General features: G+C 42.1%; 1 protein-coding gene across 1 annotated transcript; it reads right to left on the reverse strand.

Annotated features, from left to right (window-relative positions):
• Nucleotides 1-4,580: 4,580 nt before the first annotated feature.
• On the reverse strand, nt 4,581-5,207 carry LOC149393309 (uncharacterized). The gene has a single exon (XM_089617975.1). It carries the CDS (start codon nt 5,205-5,207, stop codon nt 4,581-4,583), a length of 627 nt encoding a protein of 208 aa, XP_089474101.1.
• Nucleotides 5,208-11,968: the final 6,761 nt, after the last annotated feature.

Here is an 11,968-nt window from a genome sequence, read left to right on the forward strand (position 1 = left end):
AAGTGACCTTAAGAAAAAAAAAACGTGTTTGATAAAGTCATTTTTGTTTTTGTTTTTAAAAATAGGGGAGAGAATAAAACAAAAACTGGAGAATAAAAAAAACTTGTTTTCAAAATTTTAAAAAACAAAAACTCTCGAGATTCTTCTTCTCTTCGAACGCCGATCTCCTCGACGCCGACGCCACATCTTCTCCGCCGATCTCCTCGACGCCGACGCCATCTCCGCCGCCGTCCGAGGCTGCCGAGGCGTCTTCCACGTGGCGTCCCCCTGCACGCTCGAAGCCCCGCGGGACCCGCAGGCCGAGCTGCTCTCGCCGCCGGCGGTCGACGGCACCGTCAACGTCCTGCGCGCCGCCAGAGACGCGGGCGTGAAGCGCGTGGTGATCACGTCGTCGATCTCGGCTATGGTTCCGATTCCTTCGTGGCCTAAACGGAAGGTCTTTGACGAGGATTCCTTGACTGATCTTGACTACTGCAAATCTCGTCAGGTCTATAGTCTTTTTCTTTTCTTTTCTTTTTCTTTATGTTTAGAAATCTTATCCGCAAAAAAAAAAAAAACAATTATCATTATTTTACGAGAAAATTTGTTATTAAATAATTTCACATTAATTTGTTGCTTAACAGATAAATGAATTATTTAGCCTTATTTAGTAATCTTATTTCTAAATTACTGTATATGTTTATAACCCATTCTCAGAATTATTAGCTCATGCTATAGCTCTCTAAAAAAAAAAACAACAGAAAAAAGACCTTAATTTTTAATTTTTTTTTCTTCGTATTTTATACTTTAAATAATAACAAATTTACCCCATGATTTTTGTTATACTTTAAAAGCAGACAAACAAAACATGTTTTTTTATTTTTTATTTAAAAAAATAAAAATGTGATTACCAAACATGTTTTTGTTTTTTCGTTTTAAAAACAAAAAACAAAAACGCAATTACCAAACATGTTTTTATTTTTTAAAAATTAGAAAACAAAACAAAACAGAGTTGTATTTTAAAAAACAAAAAACAAAAATGTTACCAAACAGCCCCTAAAAGCTCGGAAGCGCCAAATTTCGTGACGGTCGAAATGAACCCAATCATTTCCTAAGCGCATTTGTCTTCATAGGAAAGAGTGCACCAGCTGGGAATCGAACCCGGCTTTTTTTGAAATCGACCCCCCGCCCAACTCACAGCTCCGAAGAGGAGGGAGAAAGGAGCGAGGGAGACAGCTGCATAACATTCATCAAATCAGTTTCAAAAGAACTCCGAACAAGGGTCGGAGCTTCCCCAATATTACAAAAACCCGAGACCCTATCTCGAGCAGCCCACACACACAGTTCATGGGCCACTCGATTGGCATCCCTGCTAACCCAAACAAAATTAACTGATAAAAAAGACTTAGCCTCCTTCAAAATGTTCTGATACATCGGAAATAAAAACCAAAAGGGACAAATTTTGGACCGACGGAGACTATCCATTATCAATTGGTTATCTCCTTCTATCAAAACCCGATCACATCCTCTACACTTCGCGACCAGCAGAGCCATAAGCACCCCTTTAAGCTCCACCTCCTGCGCCGATGTCGCCTCCACTGGACTCCGCCACATCCAGACAACCGCTCCATCGTTGTCTCTAGCCACCAAACCCACGGAGGCCCTCCCCAACCTGAAAGACCCATAAGAATTAATCTTGACAATTCCCGAACTAGGCTTAGTCCACACACAAGGCCTTGGAGTTTCCGGAGAAGAGTCGCCGTCTCTTGGCCAGACCGAAAACTCAAGGTGGTCTCAAACACCTCCTCTGACTCTGATCAGGGAGGAGCGCTCAAGCTCCAAAGGCCTATCATCGAACACTTTGCTGTTTCGATTCCTCCAGAGCTCCTCCATAATAAGCCACGCCCTCACCACCAATTCGTCTGAGCGGCCACCCCTAAAATTCACAGCCTCGTTAGCATCTAGAATCGCCTCTATCAACCTCTCTCCCTGCGTATCTTCCGGCCAATTCCAGCGAAAACCCAGACCTTCTAGAAACCAAAACCGCTCAGCCCAGTCGCAATTGAAAAATAGATGAGCCACCGTTTCTTTCTCTTTCCCACAGCTTCTACACGAATCATCCTCCGACATTCCCCGGCGAACCAATAACGGGGCCAGACTAAAACACTCCTTAGCGACTCTCCAAAGTATCATCTTGCCTCGTTCGTGGATTTTGAGCTTCCATAACCTCCTCCAGATACTCGGCATATCTCCAGTCTCTTCTCCTCGGATCTGACGTAAAGCCGACTTGACCGAGAACCGCCCCGAGTCTGCAGCCGTCCAGACCAGCTTATCCGGACATGGATCTTCTAAAATCTTCAGCGCCAAAATTCTTTCCTGCCACTCCCTACCACAGGTCTCAGAAATCACCCTGCTATCCCAAGCGCGAGTCCCCTCCTGAAACAAAGATTTCACAGGAATGTCCATGGGTGCCCCGATGATGTTGAGGAATGTCTTCCCCTCTAAGACCCATGTATCTTCACTTATACTTACATTACCTCCATCCCCAATTAGGTAGCCCGAGTTCTCTTTGATCAATCCTCTCAAAGCGCAAATTTCTCTCCAAAGCCCGGAGTGGTTTCTTTTGGCTATAGTATCCAGAAATTTCTTGTCTCCACAGTATTTTTTCCGAAGAATTTCTACCCATTTCAACTTCGAATCTGCCGCCAAGTGTCACCCAATCTTCGCTAGAAGAGCTGAGTTCATATCTTCAAATTTACGGAATCCTAAACCTCCTTCAATTTTTGGTTTAAAGATCTCGTTCCACCCAATCGCCGCCAAAAACCTATTCCCGTCATAAGCCCATTTCCACCAAAATTTTCTTGTCATTTTGTCGAGAGCTTGACAAAAAGTTTTGGGAAGTCTAAAAGATGACATCGTGTAAGTCGGGATACTTTGAATGACCGTCTTCACTAACGTAGTTCTCTCGGCTTTGGAAATAGTTTTAGCCATCCAACCTTCGAGGCGGCTACGGACTTTATTCTTGAGAAACACAAAGCTATCACTTTTCTTACTTCCAATAAAGAGGGGGTTACCAAGGTGAATAACATCTTTAGTACACTCATTCATCCCTAGGGTGGCTTTAATCTCTTCCTTGACTTCCTCCGAACAATTCTTAGAAAAGAATAACCCGGATTTATTAACGTTCACTTTTTGACCGGACCACGCTAGATATTTCTCCACACAACTCCAAATTGCTTCAACTTCACTATTTTTGGCCCGACAAAAAAGGATCGTGTCATCGGCGAACATAAGGTGCGATATGCTTGGCACATTTCTTCCTATCCGGATTCCATTAAAACCTCCCTTATTCTCCTCTCTTTCCAAGAGCCTACTAAGAACCTCCGAGGCAATAATGAATAAAAACGGCGATAAAGGGTCTCCTTGTCTAAGCCCTCGTTCGAGCTTAAGACTTTCAAGAGGGCTCCCATTCAACAAAATCGCACTTGAAGCCGAGCAAACGCACTCCTTCATAAGATTGATCATCTTATCCGACATCCCAAAATTGTGAAGGACTTTAAAAATGAAGCTCCATTCCATCCGATCATAAGCTTTACTCATATCTATCTTTAAGCCCAATAGACCAATCTTGCCTTTCACTTTCTTCATCTTTTCTACAACTTCTCTAGCAAGGATCGTGTTCTCGGCAATCCATCTACCGGGAATAAAAGCCGATTGGAAAGGCGAAATCATTTTGTGAAGGATTTTCCTTAGTTTAGCCGTACAAATTCTCGTGATAACCTTGAAACTAAAGTTACACAAACTTATGGGGCGGAAATTCTCGAACTCCTCCGCTCCTTCACTCTTTGGGATAAGAACAATATGGGCGAAACTTGCTTCATAGTTCAAACCTTTTCCTTCAAAAAACTCCTTGACAAATAAACATAAGGACTCTCCCACAACATCCCAATACTTCTTATAAAAACATCCTTGTAGCCCGTCCGGACCCGGAGCTTTGAGGCTCAGCATATTCCAAACCGTCTCTTTGATTTCCTCATTCGAATGGATTCTCTCTAGCTCTTCATTATCCTCCACATTCAACACCAGTTCGATAACACCTTCTAGATCATCCGGAAAGCAAGGATTAGAAGAAGTAAAGAGATCAAGAAACTTACTATTTAGAAGATCTCCTATGTGTCTTCTTGAGAAAATTCTTAGCCCATCTTCCTTGATCAAACTTCCGATATAGTTACGCTTCCTCCAGATCACCGTTGAAGTGTGGAAGAATCTCGTGCTCCCATCTCCATGCTTGAGCCAAGACTCCCTCGACTTTTGCCTCCACACTCTTTCTTCTTTTTTTCTAAGGGTAGAAATTTCATCAAGAATAACCTCTTCTCGGCTTAGAAGGCTCGGGGTCGAAGCCGAATTTTGAATCCCAATGAGCTCTTTATTAAGATTCTTTATTTTTTCCTTGACACTCCCCATTCTATCGCTTGCCATCTTTGGAGCTTCTTCCCCACTTCATTACACCTCGTTAGAAGAGAGGGTCTTCCTATCGTCAAGTCCGGGGGTCTCCAACAATCCTCCACGATCTCACGGAATTTTGGGTGGTCCGCCCAAGCTTAATAGAACCGAAAAGGCTTCCTCCCTCTAGCGTCCTCCAAAAAGCAATCTAGAAGAATCGGATTATGATCGGAACCGATAGCCGGAAGGACTCTAACACCGGCTTTGGGGAACCTACACAACCACTCCGGATTGGCAATAGCTCTATCCAATCTCTCTCTTATATGGTACCGAGCTTCTCTTCTATTGGACCAAGTGAAATGGCTTTCTTTAGAATGAATCTCGAGGCCCCCGGAAGAGAAAAGGAAGTTTCTCAACAAGTTTCCATGTGCCCATGTCACCGGGACTCCACCTTGCTTATCTCTGGGCGCAAGAATGACATTAAGGTCTCCAATCAATAACCATGGTCTTCCAAACTTTCCGACCGTTTTGGATAGAGAATCCCAAAAACTCACTTTGTCTCTCGCATACGGAGGACCATAAATCGCAAAAAGGTCCCAATCTCTACTTCTCTCTTTGCCCCGAACCACCGCCCAAATCATATTTCTAGTCATCTTCCATATATCAATCTCCACACCCTTTCGCCACCAAATACATAGCCCTCCGGCTAGCCCATTAGCCGAAAAGGCCTCTCCTCCCCGAAAACCGAATCTTCTACGTAAATCTTGCATTATACCGTAACTCATCTTAGTTTCAAACAAAACTAATATGTCCGGGTTACTTTCCCTCACGAGCCCCCGGAGAGCGTCGTGGGCCGAGACCCGGTTAAGGCCTCGGCAATTCCATGATAAGACTAACATTGGGGGGGTGGGGGCTTGGAATGACCCGCCTCCTCGGTCTCAACACTTGTATCATTTCCTTTCTTCACGGTCTTCTTCATATCTCCTCCTTTTTTTACCTTTCCAGACTTCCTCCCCCCTTTTTTATGTTTCTGGATATCCAAAGGACTAGCCTCCACCTTGGTGTTACCCGGATGAAAAGCTAACTTGAATTTAGCTGCCAACTTTGCCAAATCTTCCAGGCATTGGTCTTCCTCAGCACCATGCATATTGCCATGCACGTACCCTTCATTCTTCCTCTTGTTTTCGCTTACAAAGGCCTTTTCCTCCAGTCTGCGCTTAGTTCCCGAGCCCAATCCAAACTGAGGTGAGGCCAAGAAATCCAGATACTCTATCTCTTTTTGTGAGATCTCTTCTATTTCTTCCCCTTCAGCTTCTGCCGGCCCTGTAATTAGGCCTACTACATTCCCCTTCATTTTAATTTCCTGTGCCCAAATGTCTTGTTGGGCTTTCCCCTTAGGCGGCCCACTTCCTTCCCCCTTAGCCATTGACTTTCTATTCAGCTCTCTTTTCTCTTCAACGGTTATAATTCCTGCTTTCCTGCCATCAACCCCCTTTTTTTACCCTTGTCAGGACAAATAGTATTATATTCCTTAAAACCCTTGACACCAGCTTCCTTTCCTATCTCCTCAACCTCTGCCCTTCCTTTCTTGCTTCCTTTTCTACTGTCAGACGAGGACCCGTCTCCATCAAAACAGTGTTTCCCTAAATTAGGGTTAACACGAATTCCAGGGTTTTCGCCTGTCCTAACACCAGTATGATTGGTAATGCTTTTCTCTTCCCCCGATGTCTGAATCCTCTCCGACGAATCCAGCCAGAGACGTATCTGCTCCGGTGGGACTTCCCGGCGATTTTCAGGGTCTTCTAGCCAAGTCGTGGCCTCTGGGAATTTTCCTTTCCCAATCAACGCTTCTATCCCGGTGTAAGCAGATTTAATCGAAGCATCTTCATGTAGCCAGACTCCAAACATCTTCACCTCCGGCGAGTGGGGCACCACCACTTTAACCCATGATGTTCTTCTGCAAGCATCTTCATCGTGGCCCAACTTTCCGCATTTGAAGCATATTCTACCCAAATTTTTGTATTTGCAATAGATCCAGAGCGGTTGTAAGTTCTCTCGGTCCAAGAAAAAACCAGACAAGAAAGCTTTATCTATCCTCATCTCAACCCGCATTTTCAGATCATTCCCAGGCCGCCCGGAATATCCCAAGAAGTTACCCAGCAATGGCGCTAGTTCATGAGCACTCCCGACATTTAAATACCCAGGAGGCAGACCTCTCATTCTGACCCAGAACGACGAAGACGTAAAGTCCAGTTCCTCCTCTGTAAGATTCGTCGGCCATCTCTTTAGGATTAGTTGAAAACCCTTAATCGTCCGTGGTCTCCCTCCCATTACCTTCATCACATCCCCACAGTCTTCGAATCGAAACTGGAATGTCCCTGGTTTGATTTCTCTAACTATCCAAGGTTTCTTGCATCGCCAAACTCCATTAAAGACTTCTTTGACCCTCCGTGGCCCAAAATACACATCCGAAATGATCTTCCCTCCCAGAAACTGACTGTCCATAATTTCCCCATCAGCATCAGTTCTTTCCGTAATTACTAAATTCTTAGCCAGAAAAGAAGTAGTTTCACAAATCTCGTCCACCTCCTCTGCCATAGCTAAACTGTATCTGCCCTTGTGTTTCCCCTCTCAAGCTCACCGATACGGGAGCTCCCTCACTATACTCTCACTGTTTCCCCAACCTCGCACTTCACCCTCAGCTCAGAACTACTAACACCGTTGCAAGGCCCTGAGACTTCGCTAAACTTAGTCTTCAAAACACAAAAGAGCACTTGTACGGAGAGAAAACTCATAATACCACATCATGATTTAAAAAATAACCAAAGTTTTATTTTATTAAGAAAATAACCCACCAGGCCAAAGTAAGTTAATTAATTGATTAAGTTGATTTATTTTACTTAAAAAAATTGTCCATCAAGCCAAAATAAATTAAATTAACTCAAACATTTAATTATTTACTTCGGCCTAGTGAGCTATTTTTTTAATAAAATGAAATTTTGATTAGAAACTTAAACAAATCTAAAGAATTGGCTGTTTGCAACAAATTCTTCAAATTTTAAAACATTAAAAACATTTAAAAAGGCTTTTAAATGGTATTTTGATAATTAATTAAATTATGCTAAATAAGTAAATTTAACCCATTAACAATTAGTAGTGTAAGTGGTGCGCCAATTACGAGTGATAACTAAATTCCACTTCACCAGCTTCGCAATAACGAGGCTATCAAAGACATCGAAGGCACCCATCTCTGTCGAATTGTAACTCCCGACTTGGACATAATCACCTAACGACGTGGACAGACAATGGCCGTTCAGAGGGCACAATCAGAGATATGATTTCAGTAAGAGAGAGAGAGAGAGAGAGAGAGAGAGAGAGAGAGAGAGAGAGAGAGAATAGAGAGCACATGATGTACGGACACTGTCCCTACTTAGAAGGTGGCTCGTGGTTGACACGGGGTCTCTTCAACATCATCGTCTATTAGAATTACAAGATGGTTGTCGACACTGTTGTTACGTCATAAGTTGGCTTTATTTTTTAGCGCAAGTTGTGAGGAAAGATGTTGATCATCATGTTCCAGCTTCTGTTAAGACATCCTTCCTCTTGTGCGCAGTCTGTTGTTTTTGCAAGTTTCCAGTTTTGCTAGATTACCTCGTTGGTGACTTTATTTAGTGATATTCTTGCGAGTATGGTTAAGGAAGCCCTAGATTCACTTCCAGAGTTGTATGACTGCTGTAAAAGCCAAGTGCTCCACCTTTAGCAGCCTTGACGCTTTTGACAAAACAATTAGGGTTCCTAGACGTGCAAGATTGGCATATTGGGAAAGTAGTTGGATGTTTTGAGCGGTGTCATTCATCAAATACTATTCGAGAAGATTAAGTGTTTGAGTGATTTGGGTTTTGTGCTTACGTGATTGAAGATTCACGACCGTTGAAGACCGAAGTCGTCAAAGCATTGGCGTGTGCTTGAAGAGTGGAATTGAGAGGGGTCTCAAATTCAGGGAGAGTCCTTGCACTTGGTATTCACTCGTGGTAATAGTTTCTAGGGCTTTGATTTGTTGTTGTAATCATATAAGACTTTGCTTGTACTATTGAATACGTGATAGTGAATTCCTTTCCACTGGCTGTGAGCCCCCAGACGTAGGTGACATTGCACCGAACTAGATAACCATATTGTGTGTCTTTTCTTTATCGCACTTCTTTTTTATTATCCATTATCTGTGTTAAGGAAGTTGTCGGACACATTGTCTATACATTGTGTGCGACATCTTGTCTCTCTAAACAAATAGAATTTCAATTGGTATCAGAGCAGGCACCTAGATTTTTAGGTGGTTTTCTGGGTATTTTATTCTGTTTACCAGAGATGGATAGTTCCAGAGAAGGAGGGTCTGTGAATCGCCCTCTAGTTCTTGATGGAATCAAATACGGTTATTGGAAAGCTCGTATGAGCGCCTTTATGAAATCCCTCGACAACAAGACCTGGAAGGCTGTGATCCTTGGTTGGGAAGCCCCTGTAACTGTTGATGATAAAGGGTTAGTGACCGGTCCCAAACCTGAGAAGGACTGGAGTCCCACAGAAGATGAGATAGCCCTGGGTAATTCTCATGCTCTCAATGCTATTTTTAATGGGGTTGATAAAAATGTTTTCAGGCTAATAAACACCTGCACGAGTGCCAAAGATGCTAGGGAAATCCTTGTTGTTGCTTATGAGGGGAACCACTAAAGTGCGCGACCAGAAGCTTCAGTACATCACTACGAATTTTGAAGCGCTCACCATGCTTGAAAATGAATCTGCTGCCGACTTCAACGTGCGTATTCGAGATCTTGCCAATGAGTCCTACTCTCTCAGCAAGCCTATGACAGATGAAGACCTGGTCAGAAAAACCTTGAGGGCATTAAGTCCAAGATACAAGGTGAAGATCACTGCCATAGAGGAGGTCCATTACCTTAAGACACTGAAGTTTGATGAACTTATGGGATCCCTCATGACCTTCGAGCTATCTCTTCCCAAGATTGAGAAGAAACACAAAGGAATGGCCCTCAAAAGCTCTATCCATGATCAGAAGGAGCAGGTATACTCTGACTCGGATAATGAAATTGATGATACTATTGCTATGTTGGCCAAAAACTATGCAGGGTTATGAAGAGATTCAGCCAAATGACCGAGAAGAATGTCCCTCAAGATATCAAAGACAACTTTCAGCAAAAGTTTCAGAAGTATGGAAATTTTCAAAGAAATGTCAAGGGTGGTGAACTCTCTCATAATACTACTGGAAAAGGGAAAAGGGATACAGTGCCATGAGTGTGAAGGCTCTGGGCATATTCAGGAGTGTTCTAATTTCCTAAAAAAGCAAAAAAAAAAAAAGGCAATGCCACTTTTTTCTGATGAGGAAGAAGAACACAGTGACTCTGACCAAATAAGCAATTTTGTTGCTTTCACAGCGTCTATTCCTACTCATGACTTTGATTCTATTGACTATATTGCTAGTTCCTGAAAGAAAATTGTTTCTGATGATGAACTTTCTGATGATGCTATGAATGATGCTTATAATGTCTTACATACTAAATGGGTTGAAGAGTCTCAGGTTCTTGACAAGCAAAGTGCTCTCATCCTGGCTCTTACTGAAGGTAAGACGAGGCTCTTAGAAACCATTGTTGATCTAAAACGTGAAGTCAGCCGCTTAAATGGAGAACTTGACCAGATGACATCTGTTAGAATGTTGAACTCTGGCATGGACAACCTTGATAAAATTTTCACAGTTGGAAAGCATGTGAAGAACATGAAGGGGCTTGGGTATACTCATGGTGCTTCCATGTCTCAGACTACTTTTGTCCCTCAAAAGTCTTCTGCCCAGATGTCGTGCAATATGTCTTAGACCAGCACTAGCAATATCCTTATTGACCAACCACGTCTCTTGTCAACAGACCTCGTTGGGTCTGTCATCACTGTGGACCTAGGGGTCACATTCAGCCTTTTTGCTATCGCATGTATAGGAGGAATCTTCATTGGCATCAATCCTCCCTCTGGCAAGCTCCACCAAGTCGTTCCCCATCTTCTCGCATGGAATGGAGAGTGAAAAATGCTTCCTATCCCGCCAATATTGCTTACACCTCCCTGCGTGCCACCACTGGTAACGATTGGTATTTTGATAGTGGTTGTTCTCGTCACATGACAGGTGTTCAGGCGTTTTTATCTAACATACACTACTAGAAATATGACATTTAGCTACGGAAGTATTAGCGACGACTTAATCGTCGCTGATTTTTCGTCGCTAATCACCCTTTTAGCGACGAATTTGTCGTCGCTAATTATTTGGTGCCAAAACTTCTAAAGTTTCGCGGCAAAGACAATTAGCGATGATATTTTCGTCGCTAATTATATCTATTCGTCGCTAAGTTCGCGGGAAAACAATTAGCGACGATATTATCGTCGCTAATAGTTTGGAATTAATATCGAATTAATTTCGAATTTTAACGAAATTTAAAGAGGGAAAAATCCCCCCAAAATAATTTAAATGAAATGATTTAGCGACGATAAAATCGTCGCTAAATGTGTAAAAAACTATTAGCGACGATTAAATCGTCGCTAAATGCCTGGTTATGAACTGAAAATTTAAGTTCATTTAGCTACGAATTTTAAAAATTTAGCGACGATTTAATCGTCGGTAAATGTCTTTAAATACTAGATCGCGTATCAGTTTCCCCCATTTTTCCCCGACCTAAAAATCTTCATTTCTCCAATCTCTCCCAAAAACCCAATTCTCCTCCGACGAACCTCCGTCCTCCGCCGTCGTCCGCCGTCCCCGAAGCTCCGGTAAGTCGTTCTCTCCTCATGTCTCTCTCTCCTCACATCTCTCTCTCCTCACGTCTCTCTCTCTCTCCTAAGATCTGTCTCTCCGAAGCTCGTCACCGTCCACCGCCGTCCTCTGCCGTTCCGCCGCCGACGCCGAAGTCCAGCTCGTCCGCCTCTTCCTCCGCCTGCACGGCTCTTCCTCGATCCGCCAACGCCGGTAAGTTTATATATATATATATATATATATATATATATATATAAGTTATATTTTATATATTTACATAATTTGGTATATAATTAAGGATATAAGTATTTAGTATATAATTTAGTATTTAGGATTTAATTACGATATAATTTAGGATGGTTGATAATTTAAAATTGTAAATTAGGATTAGAGATTAAATATGTATATAAGTATAGTAGATTAGAGATTAATAAATTAGGAAATGTAATTTTGTTAATTACGATTAGAAAATTTAAAATTGTATAATTTTGTGTAGTTGGCCTCGATGTTAGGAGATCGATATAGTTTGTCGCTTAATTCGCATCCAATTTCGACCGATTCTCTAAAGCTAACAAACTTAAATTAATGAATTAGTTTAACGAAAATTAGGTAGTTTATGTGAAATTAATTAATTGGTTATGGATTGAAATTGAAATTGAAATTGGATTTAATTTTTGTTAGAAATGAATAAAAATAAGACATTAATTAATTGGTTATAGATTTAAAAATGAATAAAAATGTGAAATTAAT

Source organism: Urtica dioica, chromosome 6, assembly GCF_054948205.1.
Source record: "Urtica dioica subsp. dioica isolate 48M chromosome 6, U.dioica_male_clone48M_v1_H2, whole genome shotgun sequence".
Classification (NCBI taxonomy): domain Eukaryota; kingdom Viridiplantae; phylum Streptophyta; class Magnoliopsida; order Rosales; family Urticaceae; genus Urtica; species Urtica dioica.

Excerpts from the sequence above, each read along its gene's own strand:
- LOC149393309 (XM_089617975.1), bottom strand. The coding sequence starts at position 5,207 with ATGAGTTACGGTATAATGCAAGATTTACGTAGAAGATTCGGTTTTCGG.